Source organism: Mugil cephalus, chromosome 10 (assembly GCF_022458985.1).
Source record: "Mugil cephalus isolate CIBA_MC_2020 chromosome 10, CIBA_Mcephalus_1.1, whole genome shotgun sequence".
In the NCBI taxonomy this organism is placed as follows: domain Eukaryota; kingdom Metazoa; phylum Chordata; class Actinopteri; order Mugiliformes; family Mugilidae; genus Mugil; species Mugil cephalus.
In genome coordinates this window covers 8,979,020-9,001,440 of record NC_061779.1, presented here as the reverse complement: position 1 = coordinate 9,001,440, position 22,421 = coordinate 8,979,020, and the positions used below count along the sequence as shown (strand labels likewise).

The 22,421-nt window shown below is 42.0% G+C and overlaps 1 protein-coding gene across 5 annotated transcripts in view; it reads left to right on the top strand.

The window, feature by feature from the left end:
* Positions 1–22,421, top strand: part of mical2b (microtubule associated monooxygenase, calponin and LIM domain containing 2b) — a 52,408-nt gene that overhangs the window by 9,392 nt on the left and 20,595 nt on the right. For all 5 annotated transcript variants that reach the window (XM_047596105.1, XM_047596104.1, XM_047596103.1 and 2 more), the window contains exons 2-14: positions 3,908–4,313; positions 6,831–7,038; positions 8,352–8,468; positions 9,452–9,553; positions 10,937–11,092; positions 11,180–11,280; positions 14,747–15,004; positions 15,097–15,212; positions 16,289–16,415; positions 17,127–17,217; positions 19,493–19,640; positions 20,422–20,621; positions 22,124–22,209. In XM_047596105.1, the coding sequence (XP_047452061.1) occupies positions 4,050–4,313; positions 6,831–7,038; positions 8,352–8,468; positions 9,452–9,553; positions 10,937–11,092; positions 11,180–11,280; positions 14,747–15,004; positions 15,097–15,212; positions 16,289–16,415; positions 17,127–17,217; positions 19,493–19,640; positions 20,422–20,621; positions 22,124–22,209 (1,974 nt within the window). In that variant the 5' untranslated portion in view covers positions 3,908–4,049. The remainder of the gene's footprint in view (positions 1–3,907; positions 4,314–6,830; positions 7,039–8,351; positions 8,469–9,451; positions 9,554–10,936; positions 11,093–11,179; positions 11,281–14,746; positions 15,005–15,096; positions 15,213–16,288; positions 16,416–17,126; positions 17,218–19,492; positions 19,641–20,421; positions 20,622–22,123; positions 22,210–22,421) is intronic.

Genomic DNA, 22,421 nt, shown 5'->3' with positions numbered 1-22,421 from the left:
ATTGTAATGGGCCTAATTGCGTGGATTAATCCTGTGTCTGGAAAAAATGCTCCTCGGGTAAAAGCTTTGCTCAATGAAGAGGTGTTAATAAATGCAGTTGAGAGGATTAGTTCACTGGACGCCAAAAATTCCAAACCTTCTCAGATTTGTTGCTCAGATAAAACGGGTCACTTCAAGATGTTGCCTTGAGCTGTGGAAAGTTTTCTGGAGCAAAAATAAGTAATGAAAGACTAATAACAGGACAGTGGATAAATAAACCCATTGCTCGAAACTGAAAGGCGGCGTGGAAAACAAACATCTCCATGCGTGACTCAGCTGCCAACGTGGCTGAAAGTGGAGTTTGATGTGAAGATACTGTGAACTGCACACTAATGTGGAAAGAGATAACTACACCACTTCCTGTATCATGACTCCCAGAATGCACCCTGGCAGATGTGGTCATATAGAGTGCAGTTTCCAGCGTTGTGATCTTTCCCATAACCCTCCAGCTCTGTGTATCTCTATGCACACCCTACTGCATTTTTTCTCTTGACCTGATAGGGTCTATAGTGTTGTCTGGTCATCGGAGCTGAACACAAGTTGGGCAGTTGTCTCTGATCTGATACCAGGAAATTCCTAAGTTGTCTAAGGGTTATGGTTTGTCTTTGCTTTAGGAGTGAAACGTGAGCATGAGTAATGTGGACACATTTTTTTTTGCAGAGTTTGCAGCCACTCGGGTAAACAACGAACAAATTTTGGAAACTTTTGATCTGGGAAAGGATGGAAATAGCTTTTAAGGTCTACAGGAGTGAGCATGTGTGTGGTGATAGTAAATAAGAGGCTACTGTTGGGTAGCTGAGATCTGAGACCCCCTCTGGGCCACTCTATCATCTAAAGAGAAAGTATGGGAGTCTCTGGATGTGACTGGCACACAGTAGAGAGTAACTTCTGCTGCACACAGTTTCCGTTGCCATGACACACACTGTGTGGTGCATAGGGTTCAGTAAATGTTCATGCAGACCCTAATCTGTGTGTGTACGTGAGGGAAACACAACCCCTTCACCCCAGCTCCTCCACGACAGCAGATTCCATGACTGTAATAGTGAGAATAATGCTGAGAGGTTTCCAGCGACAGAGATCCGAGCCTTTTGACAGAGATGTTGTCCAGGAAAAGCTTGGCTTCGGCTTCACACAACCAGAGAGCCTGTTGTTGGGTAGAGTTTGGGCCCCGCATGAAGTTCGACGTTGTGTACTGTTTAAGTTGGTGGCGTCTGGTGAACTGGAAGAGATCGATATGTTGTCACCTGAAAGTTTAACCCTCGAGGACACTTCATTTGTCGGTTTGCATGTAAATGATGCAAGTAGTTAAACCGTTCAACAGCTGAGGAGTAGGAGCCGAAAGCAAATGTTTGAAATGTTATGTGTGCACTGTGAATAGTTGTGACGTGTCATTTACGTAAGCAGAGAAAAGCAGCTGGATCGTCAGTGGAAGGACCAGTGGATGGTGTCATTTGATACGTGTTGTAGAGACTGAAAGCTCGTGAAACATCCTTAATTAGATGACCATGAATGCAGTTGGGCTGCAGCCTGGAAGCAAGACCAAAGATCCCCGCCTTCAATTTTTTTGGTGGTAGAAAGTTGGTCTGGAGCAGACAGCAACCTCCTGGTAGATGAAGCCCATGCAGAAATGCAAAGAATTGGCTGCTTTAGGCTGACTGGCAAATCCCCATAGACCTCCACGTTAAAAAGCCCAACTTTCCAGCGATACTGAACATGTTTACAGCCTGGTTTTGGTCTCAATAGTTGAGTTTTAGAATAGTATTTCATTATTTGTATGAATTGGTATAAGAGAGTTGGGTGGGCGGGTCTCAATGACAAGGCTGCTTTAGCTCCGCCCCAACATGCCCACATGTCCATATTTGGAGTATCCGGGTGTGGGTGGAGTAAAGCTCATCCAACAGAATCCAATGGGTGACCAGTGACATCATAGTGGGTTTGTCAGCGCTTTGGAGTTCCTCTGTCGGGAACTGATTCTGCTCCTGCAAAGATCTGACTGACCAATCAGAACATTTGGGGGTGTGGCTTCATGTGGTGATGGGTATAAGAGTAACAGTAGTCATAAACATCACCCCAGCTGGCTGGTTGGAGGACTGTCCACTTGCATTCAGAGGTATTTTTTTTCTCTGCATCAGTTAAAACACACCCCATAATGAAATCCAAATGGAGTCTCATTTGATGTCTAAGCTTCTTCTTTCTAAACTTCTAACTTTCTACTTCTAACCTAGGACTGGGAAACGCTACAGATTTCCTGAATATTCACAAGGTCCTGATTTGACTTTATTCCGTTCAATTAGAGACGTTTCAGTTTCTCAAACATTTAACTTGGTTATAAAAGAGGTTTCTACCTAAGTAATGTTGTCATTGTTTGCAGAGATTCCCAGCCCTGTTTTAAACATTACTGTGTTTGGTCCTTAGTACCTCAGAAAAATACATCCTGTTATTAGTTACCCTAGGTGACATTGCCTTGGGTGGCCTGTATTATGATGAGAAACTTCAGAGTTATCTTTGTTATTTCTCAAGTTGCACATAAAACAAGTGACAAGGACTGAAGTAATGTGATAACTGACAAAAAAGAAACTATTTTAATTAAAACCCTCCATTAGATGCACATTTCTTGACCTTTCAGTAAAGGTAACATGTCCCAAGAAATGAGGATCCGATTGATGGAACTGAGATATGATGTTCTCCTGACAGAGCCTCAACTTCCTCATGAGCTCTGGGCCTGGAACAGTTTGTACAGCGGGGGCACAAAGGACGTAGTCTGCCGGTTATTTTTCTTCTGCATTTTGTTCCTCACCAAGTTGCTACAGGCATGTAACTGAATCCGAGTCCATGAAAAGTGTTTTCCCTTTGATTCCTGCAGCCGCCTCAGTGTTTCAGTTTCTCCCATGACTGCTCAGCTGAACTCCTTCAAGTGCACACTAGGTCATAATCCCATGAGGCATTCAGTCGAGGAAGAAAATATCTAAAAAAAAAAATTGTGCAGCTTAATGAATGGCTGTTTGATCTCTGCTGGATCGTTGGTTGGAGGTGTGGGCCTGCACGGGGATGTACGGTTAAAGCGGTGTTTGTCTCTGGATACCTCATACAGAATGCAGGACCTGACGCCCTCGTTATATGAGGCAACATGTCCAACTCTGCAGGTTATTTTGAGTGTGAGCTGCAGACATTCCTTACATTTTGAATGTGACCTCACTTTATATGATATCAGAGTTTTCCCACCGCGTAGTCCACTCTGTGTCTTCAGGCTCCACTGAAGAAAATGCACATAATCATAGGCATTGAGATTTTTTTCTTTTTCCAGTCACAAACGGAAAAAGTTAGAGGAAAGTTAACAAAAGCATAAAACACAACTTCTTTTGTTAGAGAAAGTTGTTTGAAAAAACCAAACAGCGCTGCAGTGTTAGCTTAGCATGTGCCCTAAAGGGCCTTTGTTGAGCTGTGGTTTGAAATGCAACGGATCCTCGGGCACTTCAGCTCAACCAATGACCTAACCCGGGTATCCAAAGTCTAATTTAGCTTAGTTTTCTCTGCAACAAAGCTTGAGTGTCAGAAAACTATTACAAACACGTTGAGTCAGATTGTTTGCTTTCAGTGGGTAAGACATATGGGCACAATAGTTTACTTGGAAGTGGATGCGTGGGCTGTTAAGTTCAAGTTTCTGAGAAGGAGTTTCTGGAAAAGTGGCAATATTTTTCTTATGTTGGATGCTTGTAAAATGGGTCCACCCAATGAACAAATTGCTGAAATGCCAGAGCTCTATAGTTATAGCTTACACATTTCCATTAAATTACATTTAACAAGACCAGATGTAATTTCCTGCACAGATCTCCTGATTATTGAGTTCATTCTTTCTTTTCTTTCACAGGCTAAACATGGCAGCACACTCATGCTAGGAGTCTAGTGCTGACGGTGTGGAAGGAGAGAAGACGAGGAGGAAGAAGAAGCACAACGTGGAAGAAGAGAACCAGTCTTAGAGGGGATTGGACACTGGTTTACCATCAGAGCAGATGGGCGAGACTGAAGATGAGCGTACGGCTCAGGCCAGCCAGCTCTTTGAGAACTTTGTCCAGGCGTCCACCTGTAAAGGAACCCTGCAGGCTTTCAGCATCCTCTGCAGGCAGCTGGAGCTGGATCCTCTGGACTACACAAACTTCTACAACTCACTGAAGGCTGCGATCAGCACCTGGAAGGTCAAGGCCCTGTGGACCAAACTGGATAAAAGGGCCCAGCACAAAGTCTACAACCAGAATAAGGCATGCCAAGGCACCAGGGTAAGAAAGATCCACTGGGATTAGACGGTAGAGAAGCTGCTGGTAGTTAACACTACCAGCAGCTTGGTGAAAACTAGATTCACCAAGTGCAAGCCCCCAAGCGGGGCATCATAACGTAGCATTTACCAGTTACTTGAGTCGTATGGTCGGTCGTTGAGAACCCTGGTTACAGTCAGTAACCAACGATAGCTTCTTCCATGTTAGCCTCTCTGGTTCTCTAGTGCTGCAAATGTCACCGATGTCGAGACCGTTTTCTTTTTTTCTCCAAACTCGAATTCAATGAGAAATATTAATTCTGCTTGAATAAATCCACTGAACTTGATTCCACATAAATTAAATTATTCTGCTGTTTTAAATTCCCACCTTATCACCCGTCAGGACCTCATCATCGAGTGCCTGTTTCTTTTTTTTTGTACAATTACCCGCTGTAATAGATTTAGCTTTTTTTAGCAGCTTCAAAAATAGACAGTTTTCATGTGAGAGATGTGAAAGATTTAACCTCAACAGAGATCTTGTTGTCTGCGGGCAAAAATAAATCCAATTTGAACAACAACGCATCAGAGAGCAAAAAACGGATGTAAAAAATTGTTAAATTTAGATGCATCATCTGATTCAGATTTGGTTTTTAGTGGCCTTTTTTCAAGGGAATCCTAAAAAATGTGAAGGTAAAAAAAAAAAAATGAAACGCTTCCTCAAATAATCAAATTTGGGCGTTTGCCAGTGTGGATTTGTTAGAGAAATCAGTTGTGTAAGGGGATTACTTCTGTAATTGTGTGCAAATAAATAATTAGACGGCAGTAATCTGAACCCTGAGAAGTAGAATTAACCAGTTTTGTTTACATAACTTTATTTATTGGGTATAATAACGTAGATCCATTGCACTAATAATATAATAATTAAGGGTTAGGGTTCTTAGTATATGTATAAATATATGGGTCAGAAAAGTGAAATGCATCTAAGTAAAGAGATGAAAAGACCTCATATCTGAAGGAAAAGATAAGACGTCCGGAGGGGAAAAGAGGCCAGAGACTTGCAGAGGGGAGATTAACACAACAGGGTTGGGCAGAGGGTTTTCTAAAAATAAAACTATTTTTCCAGACATTTTTTCTTTTGTTGTCGCTGTTTTGTTTAATTTTTTTCCAACAAAAAAAAAAACACTATTTAGTGCGAAGGCTCTGTTTTCCCAAAAGTGCGTATCTATAATCAAAATTAGGGCAGATTTGGGAATTTCTGACGTCTATATTTAGTTGTTTTTACATGGAAAAAAACTTCCTTCCCGAGATGATTTATGCCCTAAACCGTTAAAACGTCGTCCCCCAGATGACCGCGCTAATTGTTTTGGCCGTTAACTTTGCCTTGAAGCATGACCTGGAAATCAGGCATCGGCTTTAATCATATGATGATCATTGAACTAAAAGAAATAAAGAAAAACACAGAGGAATTGATTTATTATTGTTGTTTCTTCCCTCAGCTCTAAACAGGTCCCTTTAGACTAGAGGCTTAAAATGCCTTTTTAGTGGCCGTTTCCTAACTTCTGATTTGCACATGACTAAATGAAAGCAATCTGCTTCTTACACAGATAGTGGTTTCTTAATATTCTGCACTAATGACTGGATCGTGGCAGCGTCCAGATGTTAGACGCTACGCTCGATTTCTGCTTCTGTTCCCGATCTAGGGCGTAGCCTGACGTGCATCTACCCAGTAAATTAGTGCTTTTATGATTTTTGGCAACTGCAATTCATCCAAAATGCAATTCCTCCACGTCCACGTCTCTCAGCCACTACACAGCTTCAGAAATTTCCTCCTCCCTCTAACCTCATACGAACCACCTACTCTACACTACCTGCACCTACACTTTTGTGTGTTGCAGTGATTTTAGTAAAAGTAGCTGTTCAACAACTCAGTTTGAAGTAAACTGAAGGAGACTGAATACAGCTGATTAGCCACGCAAGCACACAGCATACTAGCACACAAGCTTAGGCCCTTACATAGACTCCGGTCTAGTTCAACCACTAGCAATGAAACCATATGCATATTTTTGTAGATCATATTTGTGCAGTGAAACACAACACTTTTGTATTACTACTTAAAGTTGCTATTGTATTAGCAAATATAACTTTTTTGATATGAAGTTATAAGTTTTAAGATAATCTTTTATTAATCTCAGTGAAATTTGCAGTGTTGCTGCAGCAGACTGTTTAAAGGACGGCGCACACAAAGAAAGCAAACATTAAATAAATACAAAGAGTAGCCTAATAAATACAATCATATTTTAGAGTTGTAAGTTTTAGTTTTGTTTTGGTTTCCACCAAGTCAGAATTTTTAGGACTCATTTGAGTCTCCATTACCAACTAGTTGTGTGTAATTTTTGCGTTGGACAAGTTGCGTTAAATGGATTTATCTGAGCTTTTATGACAAAAAAATGAAAGCCAAGTCTGAATGAATGTTAAAGTAAAACCAAAACAATTGACAACCCTTCCTCCTCCTCCTCCTCCTCCTCCTCCTCCTCTTCCTCAGTGTCTGATCATCGGCGGGGGTCCCTGCGGTCTGCGGACGGCCATCGAGCTGACCCTGCTGGGCTGCAAGGTGGTGGTAATCGAGAAGAGGGACACCTTCTCCAGGAACAACGTACTCCACCTCTGGCCCTTCACCATCCACGACCTCCGGGGCCTCGGGGCTAAGAAGTTCTACGGAAAGTTCTGCGCTGGCGCCATTGACCACATCAGTGAGTATAAATCTGACAAAGACAAACCGATCTTTCTGGAACTGTAACACAGACAGTTGGAGAATAGAGCATATGGAAATATTCCATAATACTAAAAGTAAAGATGTTGTAGCAGCCGCTGCCTCTCTGCTGTTTCACTTCCTGCTCATAAAGATATAACGTGTGAAATACTATGCAGCCATAAATGTAAGTGTGAGTGCCAACCTTTGTGTGTGTGAGTGTTAAATCACTACTGATTTATGCGACAGTGTCCGGCCAAAAAACACAAAGTCGTCCCAACGTGGCTTTCATTGCATCTTTTACAGTGTGTCATAACTACCACAACTCTGTAATCCGTTAGTGTGTGGAGGTGGTCTGGGATGAGTTTGACCTCATTCCTTTGGTAGTGTGAACACTCAGCGAGTCCTGGGTCGCATTAAGGGCCACCCTCTCAACGTGAGCAAGAGCCTTTTAAAATATTCTGTCCTTATAGCTGTTAGTTAACTAAAGAATAAGTTAGTCTGAACAATATTTAACAAGTGAAATCATTCAAAAAAACATATCTGGATGGTTAACTGCAAACAACACAATAGTGAAATTAAGCTGTGTCGAAGCTTTTTGTGGTTTTCGAGTCTCAGTCTGAGTTTTGTCTCTAAAATAAATAAAGCCAGGGTGGAGATCAATAAAAAAAAATAATAACGTAACATAAATGTTTTTTCTTTCAGTGACTTATAGAGACTTGTAGAGAGACGACTGTTTCAACCCATACACAATAATAAAAAAAAACAAACAGCTGTTTGTTGTTCTGAAACAGCGCTAAGTAGAGATCTATCAGAGACACCAGCTACAATCATAACATTATAATACAGAACAAATGATTTCCTTGTGAGCTCTAAGCTAAGATTAGATCTCGAGACGCTTTTAAAATGTGTGAACCTGGTAACTTGTGATCAGATCATATAGAACTAAGTCTGTACAGACCCTCAGTTGGATGTTTCCATCAGTGCCTCTCACTCTCCAGCTTTAGTAACAGTGTCGTTTATTAATATCTCATCTTAAAGATGAGCTCTGCTGAATCTATTTATCATCCCTGTTCGCAACCACGTCTTCTTCTTTAGTTGCCTCAGTCTACTCTGTTAATCTGGTATTCATTTTAAAGATGTTACATATAGGTTCTTTTTTTGGGTCACGGTACAACTCCCAATTTCTGCTAACATAAACTGAGCTGAGATCAAAGAGTGCAGTAATTCTTCATGAATTCTCCACAACGTTGCATTGTGTGCTTTTCAGATGTGTGGTATATGCATTGCACGTTTTCTGCGTCCTCCCTCCAGGTATCCGCCAGCTCCAGCTGATGCTGCTGAAAGTGAGCCTGCTGGTGGGAGTGGAGATTCACGTAAACACAGAGTTTATCAAACTTCTGGAGCCCCCAGAGGAGCAGACCGGTGACAGTAAGTTTCTTCTTTCTTCTGCTTCTGTTTTATGTCCAGCAGATTTGACGCTCCACAGCAGCAGAACCACTTTGTCAATAAAGATTTGTAGTGGTTGAACTTTTTGGGACATGTGGGCACATATAACTTATAGAGATGTCCTGGTAAAGTGTTTTTGCCTGATCTTTTTAATTGAGTATTGGAGAAGATTCTTGAAGTCTTTTCTTCCTTGTATTCTCATAGAGACGAATGGATTCAGTCCAATAAATCCTTCTCTCTAAGTTGATGTAGTGTGGAGAGAGTAGCTCCTAACTTCTGTTCTCTACTCCGGAAATGTTCTGATCATCCAACACCATAAACACCCTAACTCTCTCACTTTTCAGTTCACTTTCCAGAGTAAAGTTCTTACACAGCAGACTTGTTTAGCCACGTGATTTGGTTCCTCTTCTTCTTTGATTTTTGGCAGCTTTGGCGCTAGTTAAACACCGTTAAACAGAACAGGAGTTGGTTTTAGTTTAGGCAGAGATCAGACTTTGGCTGAAGCCCAATCTGATCCAATCTGATTCGGTTGCAATCTCTGACCAAGTGATTTAAGTCGTGTTGATTCAGGACATGTTGGAAGGTTAAGACTTGGTTTTAAAGGTTAATCTAATTCAGGGTAAGAGTTCAGTTTTAGGGGATTAGGGAGATTTTCTGAGAACACTCATAAGAGTCGTGTGTCTCAGCTATAAATGGATATCTCAATGTGTGCAACATGTGTTAAAATGTTTGGAAACGTTTCTGATTCCTTGAGACATCTGTGGTGGCAACATGTGCAACAAACTGTGTGGAGAAGATTAACACCGCTGATGCAGTCTGCTGTTAGTCCCAAAATATGATAAGGTTCCTAAATATGTAAGATGGCGACGTTCTCAATTTAACACTCGGGGGAACACGACTTGACCATTTGCTGACGGGGGGAAAAGGGCGTATCTTATGTTTGCTTTCTTATTTTTCCTCCTCAGGTCCTGGGTGGCGAGCAGAGGTTCGACCCTCCAACCATCCCGTCTCAGAGTTCGACTTTGACGTGGTGATAGGAGCTGACGGACGCAAAAACACTTTGGACGGTGAGAAAGTAACAGACATTATGGTTTGGTTCAGACCTGAAAGAAGTTACTGGGCCACATAAGCTAGACGGTTTCTCCCTCTGTGGTGAAAGCACCATTTTATTTATTTACTTAATTTTTTCCTGGAATCGAGGTGAGGTGCAAATCTGCTTTCTGGGTCAAGAATTTCCTGTTGACACAGTTTTATTTGGAACTTTAATAGTGTGTCTGAAGGTCAGTGTTGTGTGTTCTGCTGCAGGAACTGTTTGAATGAGTTTGAAGTGTTTGACTGTGTGTATTGCACATATTTGCTCAGCCAGAAAACAACCATTTATAGCAGCGTCCAACTCCTGAGGGTTTTGTGCGTCCGTGGCTGCTGAGAAACTCCCATATGTGAACAACCCATGCACCAATCAGCCCTAATGTTGTGCAGGTCCACCTTTTGCCGCCCAAACAGCCCTGACCCGTCGAGGCCTGGACCTCTAGACCTCTGAAGGTGTGCTGTGGCATCTGGCACCAAGGCGTTAGCAGAAGATCATATAAATCCTGCAAGATGAGGGGTGGAGCCTCAATGAATCTGACCTGTTTGATCAGAACTTCCCACAGATCCTCAACTGGATTGAGATCTGGAGGAATGTGGAGTCCTAGTCAACACCTCAAGCATTATCCTGCTGAAAGAGGCCCCCAGGGAGTACTGTTTCCATGAAAGGTCTACAGCAATGCTTGGGTAGGTGAATCAAAGTCACATCCACATGAACAGAAGGACCCAAGGTTTCCCAGCAGAACGTGGACCAAAGCATCACCCTGCCTCCACCAGATTGACTTCTTCCCATAAAGCATCATGCTTTCATCAGAGCAGAACCTCCTTCTTCCATGTCTCCGTGGTCCAGGTCTGATGGGTCCATGAAACTTTCATCAGAGATCAAAGTTCAACATGGACACTCTGACTGGTCTGCAGCTGCACGGTCCCAAACACAAGAAACTGGGATCCAATGAGTGCTGTGACTCCAGATGAGCTGCAGTAGCTCATCTGTTGGATCAGAACCACACTGACCACACTTCTCAATGATCCTTGGCCTTGGTCCATCACCCTTTTTCTAGTTCCACTCCTTCTTTGGACCACCTTGGACTCCCATCGAGATAAAAATTTGGCCCTTTGATAAACTAATAATCCTTCCACTTCTACAATTAAGAAGACTTTGGTGCCTAAAATATCCCATCCACTTACAGGTGTCATGATAACCAGATAATCAGTGTTTTTCTCCTCACCTGTTAGTAGTCATAATGTTATGGCTGAATGGCATACATAACACCAAGAAGCAAAACTGTATTGGTGATATCTGTGGAATGCTTTGTCCCTCCCTCTGTATCCCTCAATGCCTGTTTCCTTTCTCCTCTCGGCAGGTTTCGGCCGCAAAGAGTTTCGAGGGAAGTTGGCCATTGCGATAACGGCCAACTTCGTCAACAGGAACACCACAGCGGAGGCCAAAGTGGAGGAAATCAGCGGCGTGGCCTTCATCTTTAACCAGAAGTTCTTTCTGGAACTCAAGGAGGAGACGGGTGAGTGTCAGGAGAAGATGCTGAGAGGCAGCATTTCCTCTGCCGCTCCCAACGACACGAGAAGTTAAACGTGCTGCCGTTTTGCAGGAATTGACTTGGAGAACATCGTTTACTACAAAGACAACACCCACTACTTTGTCATGACGGCGAAAAAGCAGAGCCTGCTGGAGAAAGGGGTCATCATAAATGTGAGTTAACTCATGTCAAATGTTTGCTTCTTTAACACAGTTCATACGCATGGAGCTGCAGGGTCTGTTCACGACAATTTTGAGCATAGTTTTATACAGATGTGACTCTGTGACGGAATGGATTTGATTCATTAAGAGATGCCGTTTCAAAGCAGTTGGTTCCAGATATTTGTGGTATTTCAACAATCTTCTCCCTCTAGCTTCATCTCTTTCACGTGTCTTTGATTTTGTGCAGCTCTTCTGTCGTCATGCTTTATTTTAAATCCAATCCAATCTTTCGGGCCTGACGCCGCTCTCAGAGTTGGTCACATTTTGGATTGAACTCAAACTAATCTCGTTGCCTGATTTCACAAGTCCACAGCAACGTGTCTTAACAAGAGGATATTGAAAAGAAAATCCATTAGAGGATCTTTCAAATATATATTGAATATTTTTCTTTAAACTGAGTGCTAAATATAGTGTTGATTTTGATTACAAACTCCTTGTTGCACTTGTATGCAGTATTATTGTCAAACAATTAAAGTGAGGCTCAAAAGTTCTTAATTTTCAACATTTCTGCATGAAAATCACTCAAAACTTCAACAGATCTCAACAACTCAATAAAAAGTAGACAGAAAGAACCCATTGAAACACATGAAACAGAAATATTATATATGTGCATTTATTTATTCAGGTAAATGAGCCAATATTACATATCTGTGCGGTGCAAAATTAAATGCACCTTGTGAGTTACAGCTTTCTGGAGGAGCTCAGAAAAAGAGTTGTTGTTCGTCATCAGGCTGGAAAACATTACAAAACCAGCTCTAACAAGTTTAGAATCCCCAAATAATCCACAGTCAGACAGATTGAGAACAAACGGAGGAGATTTAAGAGACGACTGTTACACTCCTCAGCGGTGGTTCACAAAACAAAGATCACTCCATATTGGTCCCCAGAGGTCACAAAGGAACCCATGGTAAATTCTAAGCATCTTAAGGCCTCTCTCACGTTGGTTAATGTTCATGAAACCACTGTCAGGAGAGCGCTGGACAACCATGGTGTTTGATCTTGTGGACGAGTCGAGAACTGTTGGGACAAAGTTTAGTGGACAGATGAGACCAAAGTAGAAAAGTGTGGTTTAAATGAGAGGTTTGGAGATGAAACAACGCTGCATTCCAGCTTGAAACTTGGTGATATTGGCTCATTTTGCTCAATAAATAAACACACAAGTATAACATTCTGTTACATCTGTTTTATTGCGTTCTATTTGTCTACTTTCAGGACTTTTGAGTGTTTTTCTTATGCAGAAATGTTGACATTCTGAAAGGTGCAGGAAATGTAGTGTATATATTTAAATGTTTAAGCCGTAAAGCCACAGATGTTGCTCAGAAACTCAGTTGTGTTATGCTAGTTGTTTCTAGTGCTGCTGTCTTCCTGCAGAGGTGAGACGTGCACTACAGAGTTCTTATAATTTTCCATGCATGGGTTCCAATATTTTAAGCCAATTCCCAAAGCAAAGAGTTTTTTTTTTTTTCCTCAGTTGACAGGAGTGCATTTGTGTATCTGAGCTCGCCAGGCCGGTGAGTCACCGCTCTTTATAGGGGATCATGATAAATAGGTCTCTAATTAAATGCTCTCCCAGCTATCTTCCATGTCCCGCACGCACCCTGCAGAGATTAGGTGATATAAATCAGCTTATTTAAGGGGGTCACTGAATCGTGTTAGACACGCCCTCTCACACCAGTCCCTGCCAGGAGGACAGCGATGTGAAGATACAAGACAAGACGGGACTTTGTTAATCCTGAGCTACATTATTGGGCCTCTTTGAGGATGATTACACAACAAATTAACAGAGCTAACACTACAAAACACTCTTACAAAAGCTAAGAAATATAAATTTAGTGTTGAAGCTGTAAAAATATGTTGCATCCTGTTAAAGAAAAGAACAAATATTGGACATAATGTGTAGAACCAAAGTTCCCTGGTGGAGTTATACACTTAAACGAAACCAATTCATTTCTGTGAGAATTTAAACCAAGGCCTCACCTTCACATTTAGTCCCTTACCTTTCTTTCTGTGACTCAGTAAACAGATTAAAGTCTCCACAACATGAGTAATGCATGCACACAACCACACTTAGGTGTTGAAACCCTGTCCTCAGCGGTCGCCCTCTCCTTTTACATTGCACCTCAGTGCCGAGTGACATCTCCCTGCGTCTGCTGCTCGACAGCGTGAGGCCTCACTACTCATAATAGCCCGCTGATTCAACAGATGAACTAACTTGGTGTTGGCCTGCCTGCAATCTTAACGCAGCTCCTTCTCTGGTTGTTTGGCATCCACGCTGGTTCTCAGGAAACTGTGTTTTGATGAAGATGACTCCTTAATGACTTCTCGTACTCAGCTTCTAAGTCAAAACAACACAACCTTGTTATTTCCTGAGTGACTCGCTGAAGGGTGACATGTTTGGACTGATCACTCGTTACTGTTTAGTTCACATGGTGTGTGATGACGTGACCTGCACCAGAAAAGTGGATTCTGGTGAAATTTGAAATGTTGGAATCCGTCGGCCGACTGAGGCCTTTCTGTGTGGAGTTTGCATGTTCTCCCCCAGAGTAAAGGGCCACTCAAATATTTGTGCTTTAGTAAATCCAATCTGCCTTCCCCACATTCATAAATTTGTGTTTTACTTATTTTTTTAAATTCCCATTTAATTGATATAGAAAACTAAACTTCAGTTCCTTATATGAAACTGATTTTTTTTTCTGATCAGTGTCACTCACCAGATTTACTAGATAAAATGTATACATGTATTGGTGTATATCACCTGAGTAAAGTTTAATTTAAACTTGTATGTTGCGTTGAACCAGGGGGCTCTACAAGTTGTGCATTATTCAATCCTACAACTAAGGTACAAAATAAAGAATGAATAAAATAAGATTTCTCCAAAAGATCTAATACATAGTAAACAATGATTTATTAGATTGTCTATTGTCTTATGCGTTATAAACCCTTATAGGAAAAAATAAATAAAGGTGGAAGGTATAGGCCATTTTTCTTTTTTTCATGTATTTTCAGCTCCAGAAAGATTCATTCTACTGCACAGATTAAAGACAGAACTATATCAGACAATGACTTCAGCTTAAAGTTGCATTGTTCCTTTAAGTGGACAAAAACTCTAAGGAACCAGAATAAGCTTAAAAGCAAAAAAAAAAGCTATAAGCACGTCCAACAGACCTATAGCAATGTGTAGTGTCTTACTATCTCTGTTTTGGTCTCCAAGAATTGGGGAATATCTTTTTAGCTGCTAGATAATCCAGTACATGTACAGTGTGTCAGTTGAGTTGATTTTGAAAACTAAATCGATGACCTAAACAAGGCTAAATGACTCAGTTGTTTATTATTTCAGCGACATCTTTCATATTTTATATTATCATTTGATCCATTGTTTGTATAAAAATATGTAATGTAATCTTTGTTATTATTACAGGACTACATAGAAACAGAACGACTGCTGAGTATAGACAACGTCAACCAAGAAGCGCTGCTCTCCTACGCCCGTGAGGCAGCCGACTTCGGTACAAACTACCAGCTGCCTTCCCTGGACTACGCCATAAACCACTACGGGCAGCCGGACGTAGCCATGTTCGACTTCACCTCAATGTACGCTTCAGAGAACGCTGCTCTGATAAGGGAGAAACACGGACACCAGCTGCTGGTCGCGCTGGTGGGAGACAGTCTGCTGGAGGTGTGACACATTGTGTTGTTGTTGGCTTGTTGTAACTGTGACTTGGATTGTGTTTGTGTGCCGACACTGATGTCCATGTTCTCCGCTTGCAGCCCTTCTGGCCGATGGGTACAGGCTGTGCTCGGGGTTTCCTGGCTGCATTCGACACCGCTTGGATGGTGAGGGGCTGGGCACAAGGAAGGACTCCCCTGGAGATACTGGCCGAGAGGTGCGCGATTTTATCCTGAAATTCTTGTAACTTTATTCCAAGTTAGAATTTTCAATAAAGAGGATCCAGTGAAAGAAATTAAACAAAAATACTGTATGTGTTTTATTCAAGAAAATTAGTCATTTGTTCATATTTGTGATTTGGAAAAAGTAAGAAACCCTTGTTTTCGGTATCTGCTAAACATTTCCGGTAACTGCTGATCTGTCGTCTACGGTGACTGCAGTACAGAACCACTCCTCAGGTTATTAGGCGTTTTTGGAGTGATCTTTGTCGGTGGACAACTCCATCTTAAATCTTCTACAGTCGTTCTAAATCTGGCTGCCTGTAGATCATTTGCGGATTCCAAACTCTTTAGAGATTTAGTTTTTAACATTTCCTGCCTCAACTCTTTTTCTGAGCGAAGATCAGACTGAGACTTTTTTTTTCCCACTGATTTGTAATATGGGCTCATTTTCCCAAATAAACAAATGCACAAGTATAATAGCTTAATTTGTTTGATTGGGTTCTCTTTAGTCTATTTTTGGGAATTGTGTGAAAGAAAATTGTAGAAGATTCTGGGGCTTGAAAACACTCAAATCTGTTCAGATAAAAAAAAAAAAAAGAAGAAGAAGAAAAAAAGGTCTAGATAGAAATTGTTGTTCTAAAGCATCTATTGACCTGATTCCTATGAAATCTAGTTTTAGTATACAGTGCATTCTCCCCTGAGGATAGCTTTTAACATTTCTGGTTTATCCTAATCTAACAAACAGATGATAAATCACTCTGCGTGCTTTCCCACAACACCATCAGGTATAATATTAAACAATAAATCAGGTTCTTTCTAACCAGAGGATAATTTAATGTGTTTCTGCCTAAAACTCTAGTCCACAAGAACTATGAAAATGAAATCAAACTGAAAATATATTTTACAGATACTCTAAGATACATTAACCTTTCCTAGTGCGGATTTAAACCATTCAACTTCTACAAAGTAGGATGAAAAAGTGTTGTGTACATAAACGTGCTCTAAGTTGTGTCGATGGAACTCTGCCCTGTATCTTAAACCTGACCATTGTATCTGCTCTGTTTTCCTGCAGGGAGAGCATCTACCGTCTCCTGCCTCAGACCACCACCGAGAACATCAGTAAAAACTTTGACCTGTACACCATTGACCCGGCTACCCGCTACCCCAACCTAAACTCCAGCTGTGTGCGCCCACATCAGGTCAGTCTAGCACAACCTCTGCTAACTCACACTATAAATCATTCCAGACTATATTCCACCATTATTATCATTGCACAAGCGCTTCCTGTAAAAAAATAAAAATAAAAAAATTACTTGCTAATAGGTTCAGTCACGTTCCCTTCCCAAGTGTCGTGACTCACAACCACTTCAGCAGTTGTCACTAGATAAGATTCCACTGTGCGTGTTGGAAATATTTGTGCCGGACAAAGTGTGACACATGCAAACATACCACACGTGACTGCGCTCATTCATTTAAAAAGAAATCATTATTTATCTCAGCTGCCGGTTGCACCAGCTGGATGTACACCTGTTTCTACGAGTGGGCTGGGTGTAAAAATACACTTTAACTCTTACTTGTTGCACCATCCAGGCGTAGCGCTAGGCCTGAGACTAAATCTTAGTCTGAGGCAAGATTTCATTCTAGACCAGACCAGGCACCCCCATCCCATAGCGATGATGAACGGCACAAGGTGTTGACCTGGGCTCCAAATTCACTAGGTCTCAAACTGATCAAGTATCTGTGGGATGATCACAGAGACTCCTCCCCTCAACCCAAAGGCTAATAACATTGTGTTGCAATGCATTGTGTAGTTTTTGACCATAAATATTTCTTTCTTACTTATTTGTTTTTTGCTACACTTAAATTGACGTATATTAACTACCTTTCTCTCTTCTTTTTCATTCCTTCAGGTGCGTCATCTGTTCATTGGTGGCCAGCAGGACTTGGGTCTCGTGGAAAGAGAAGGACCGACGCGTAGATCGGTCAACCTGTCCCGGAGAGGTAAACATTTCCTCAGCCACGTGCCTGATGCTTGCAGACATGTCATTAGATAATATATGGTTATTATGAGTTAATTTTAGCAGCAATGCACTGGTCTACATCATGCCATATATAATCTATAAATATTATCAGATATGTGAATCTATAGTTAAGACATGAAACTCGTGGATCTACCCTGCAGATTACAGCCCCAGCCTTTCCACTGTGTTTATGCTCCCATTGTAAAGATCTGTTTGTCGATGAATTAACCATCCCTCAATCATAAAGGACTATAGTGTAGTTCAAAAGCCACAATAATGTGATCACCCTGTGAGTCATCACTAGATAACGGTGCAAGAACTTTGAGACTCATTTATCATTTACAGAAATCTTTAACGTTAACTTGGCAAGGAAGCAGAGTAACACATTTAACAGGAGGCTGCGGGAAGAAGTGAACTTGTTGCATTTTAATAAGTCTCAGTCCAAGCCTGGCCCCCCTCCGACCCACCCCCACCACCACCCTTTACCGAGGAGAAACTTATCTCAGTCACAGGCGTGACGCGCCTCGCCACAGATAATACAGCTGGATAAGGTTACACCCACATGAGGGTCAAACATGACGTCTCATGTGCTGACATGCTCTCGAGTCAACAGTATGTGGCCCTGTACAGTGTTACCAGAGACAGCTGATGGTTTCTAGCTTTAAAACTACTCGAAAACCACTAAATAGCTCTAACAAATACTGGATTGATATTTATTTTAGTACTTTAAGCAGCCAGATTGGCTACTCTAGTGTCTCATGAAAAGAAATGTAATTTCCAGATGTAGATGTTGTACAGCAACAAACAGCACCACAACTTGTTACACCAGCTACTACGAAGTCCACTGATCAGGCAAGTGAAGCGCAACTTAAACAGCTCTCCACATGCAGCAGTCTGAGTGGCTCAGGAAGAATTAAATGAAGAGTTAAATTAGTTGTCTTTCAAATTTGTGTCTGTTTTGTATCAGATTTCATTTACCAGCTCAACTCTGTGGAAACTGGCCCTAAACTGTCAAGTGTCATCTGAGCTGATATGAAAGAGTAGCAGCACTTGGTTTGTCGCCAAGAAGATTTTTACAGTGTTTGAATAAATACTTTGGCATTTACATTTGTTTGTGGTGGAAAGTTGCTCTGGAGTCTCTCCGTTGGGAATCGATTACACTCCTGCACAGATCTGCAGATCGGTCCAGTCGGATCGTTTGGGGCCGGGCTTCATGCACTGATGGACAGACGAGTAGTCCTTAACGTCATCTGAGCACTGTGGAGCTGAATTAGTTTACAACTAAACAGCTACGATTGGTCGGAGGATCAAACATGGTTGTTTGTTGTGAAACCAAAACTGTTGACAAAGACTTTAAGCTTACTTTATGAGGTATCAGTTTCAGTTTTCAGTTCTCTTTCCACCTTTTCTTCCCCCCTATCCCTTTACCGTTTGGGAGTTAAAGGGATAGGGACATATCAACTGTAGGGATGGAAAAAAATATCAATAGGCTATATATTGCGATACTTTTTCTTCTGATACAATAACGATTTTATTTTTAATATCGATTTTATAAGAAAAAAGAAAAAGTGCCAATCGTAAACAACTTCTGAACCTCCACCACCACTTTTTCTGTAGCTGCACTTAAAATTTCTCTGTGAACTATGTAGAATATTGCAATATATCACAATATCATGATATTGCAATAATGTATCGTGTATCATGACTCATGTATCGTGATACATATCGTATCGTGAAGTCCTTGCCAATACCCACCCCTAATCCCTAATAGGGCAGAATTTAATTTCTTGTGTGGTGTCTCCAACTGTTCTGTGATTGGAAGTGGACATTGTTAATGCGAAAAAGCAAAAATGCTAGCGGTAATAGTAATTAGTCACAGTGTGACTGCTAAACTCTTCTAAGTAGAGATCAGCATGCTGTGTCTGTGTGTGTGTATATGCTGAATGAAGGGCATGATCCGACCGACATGGTTGTCAAAACGTCTGGCAGACTTCCCACAATAATAATAAAAGTGCCCGTCGTCGTCTAGCTCCCGCGTCTCCCGTCACACTGCTCCACATTTTTTTTGCATCGGCCACTTTTCTCCTCCGGCTGAGCGTCTGTTCTGCTGCCAACAATCCTCTGCCTTAGGCTTGGGAGGCGGTTCAAGTTTTAATAAGTCACTGTGTCAACGAGCGAAACCAGCAAACTCTGCAGCCCTGACAAAAATAATAAATTTAAAAAAGCATGACACGTTGTTCCTTTCCTCCTCGCAGAGTCCGAGGTTCGTCCCAGCCGGCTGCTGACCTGGTGCCAGAACCAGACCCACGGGTACAGAGGAGTCAGCATCACAAACCTCACATCCTCCTGGAGGAACGGCCTGGCCCTGTGCGCCCTCATTCACCGGCAGAGGCCCGAGCTCATGTGAGAACACACACGGAAGCACAACGTATACAGGAAAGGCATGTGGAGACGTTGAGGCTTTTTCAGACTGGTTCTCCCTGAATGAGCAGGGTGGAATTTAGAAACCGCGTGCAAGCAGACGGCTCTGATTAGACATATTCATCCAAACATCAGTTGAAATGTTGAGGCTAACAGGCACTGCAGACTCTTCATGAGTTGCCTGTGAATTTGCTGACGCTCAAGTTCCCATTAATCTGACTCAAAACTGGGCAAACAGCTGACCTCTGCTTGCATGCATCTGAGAAAGCCAATAAAAGTGTCACGATGATGAACTGGAAAGGCATCATCTCTGCCTTTGTCGTGTCACTGAGCCGTTGATTCCACTCTCACCAGCTTGTGGAGATGTTTGACATGTTTGCGTGGTTGGTATTTCGTATCATGATCTCAAATGATCCTGCTGGTGATGACTGCTGCCATAAAGGAGTGTTATTGCTATGGGGTGGGGGTGCCTGGTCTCGTCTAGGTGGGTGGTACTTGTCTAAGTAACACCCACATGAGTAACAAGTCCAAAAGTATCCCAGCAGAACTGAATTGTCACAGCTGGAGCTGATTGGGGCAATTCTGCATGAAAGCCAAGAAAACTTTCTTGCGAAGTTAGTACAAAGTGGTAACTTTGTCAAAAACTTCCTCAAATTGGCCACTCGAGTCAGTCCTCACAGACCTACTGCAGCTCAAATAAACCTACTTCTGTTTCCAATCTCCTCATCCAACGCTCATCATCCCCGTTCCTCCTTCCTTTCAGTGACTATGACTCCCTGAACGAGGAGGACGTGGCCGGGAACAACCAGCTGGCGTTCGACGTGGCTGAGCGGGAGTTCGGCATCCAGCCGGTGACGACGGGGAAGGAGATGGCTGCGGAAGCTGAACCCGACAAGCTGCTGATGGTCCTCTACCTCTCCAGATTCTACGAGGCCTTCAGGAACACGCCGCGAAACAATAACGGTCAGAGTCCAAACCGCTCGGAATGACAACAACAAACCCGGTCGACAAATACATTCATCATCTTTGAAAGGTTGCGTAGGTGGAGTAGTGGCTAAAAATATCTCATTCTTTCTCTTGCGGGAGGCTCGAACAATGTTGGATTGTTAAATGGTGTGAGCACTAATCACTAGAACAATGGTTTCTACCAGATTAACTTAAATGTCAGGACAGCCTCTAATTAAATGCTTGAATTTAAACACATTGAACTGGACGAAAATGCATCACAAAAACAAAAACAAAAACCAGATCAATTCAGCGCTTCTCTTAAAAAAAAGGAGGTGATTATTTTACAAGTTCTCTGCAGCCATACAGGAAACACTGTTCACTGCTGGATGCAGAACTTCATCCTAACCACCAAAACATCAGTTTTGCGAAATGCTACACTTAACCAAAGAAAGATGTGAGAACAGGACTTTACACAATATATCCTCACATAGATCACAGTAAGATGCTGCCAGCAATTTATAGTGGGACAGCGGATGCTGCTTTGATTTTCAAACTCTCAGTCCACATTCTGTTGGATTATAAAGACCCAGCTGGATCTGCGGCATGAGCTTGATTTGCACGTTACACAACTGTGGTTGGGTTCGCCCCTGCCAGAGGCCTGACTGGTATGCGTGCTATGTCTGTGGAAGCCATATCCAGTCACTTGGCGTAACTGTGGAGGCCTTCGGCAGCGGACACGCCGCCGACCTCGTCCACGTTTGACTTGCTTTTTACCTTAACGTCACCCTCTGTGCTGTCAGCGCACAGCAGTTCACGCCTCTGAAAAGGCTGGGAAAAGAGGCAGACTTTCACTGAGCGCTTTCACAGTCCGTTTGGTGGGAACTGGCTTCGATTTGGGCGATTAAGCGCAGGCTTTGGTGGATTGTGTGAATTGTGCTACTGTGAAGGGTTTTGTGTTTGTAAAGGTGCATTAGGGGATTTTTGGTCAGTTTCTAATAATTCTTTCGTATTTAGAGTCCAACACAGCTCACAGTTACAAACGTTTGTTGGCGTTTGTTTTTGCAGACGAATCAGATGTGTTGATGTTTATTTGGCTATTCTTAATGCAATAATTGTATCTGTCATATTATTTTGAATGTGGAAGTGTTGGAAAATTAATTAATTTCTAGTTTAAGTCGTTTTCTGAACCCTTAAGGATTTTCTGCATGAAAAACATCAGCTGAGTCCTGAAAGTACACACAGTTATTAAAAGCTTACAAGGAGGTCATATATTAAGACCAACCCGTTAAGTGGTCAAAGTTGTTAAAATATATTAACTTAGCATCCAACTCCACCATTTCTGAAAGCTAATGCGACAGCGCTTGCTTGTGAATATCACTGTAAGAGGGCACTGCTGATATGCAACACATCTCCGTTTGAAAGCAGCAATAAGCTACAAGAAATCTTGCCATTCTGTGTCTTTCTCAACAAATTACCGTTAATATAAAAAAAGTAACCCTGCTTTGTTTCTGTTCCAGTTTCCAAAGAAGCCGATGAAAACGGCGACGAAAAGATGAACGACAAGCAGCAGAACCCACCTCAGCCCAGGAAGAGGATACCCAGGGTACCTTTAAACACTCTTTAGTTTCGTTTTGTTCTCTGTTTCACTGATGAAGTGAATAATTAAGAGTTTATCGCCTGAATGATAAGCCGGTTCACTGCTCAGTCACTGAAATGCTGATAAGATAAACTTATGTGTGTTATTTAATCACGCAGCCTTGGTCTTCATCAGCACTGGAATTTTATTTTTAATAATTTCCACTGTGCTTTAAATGT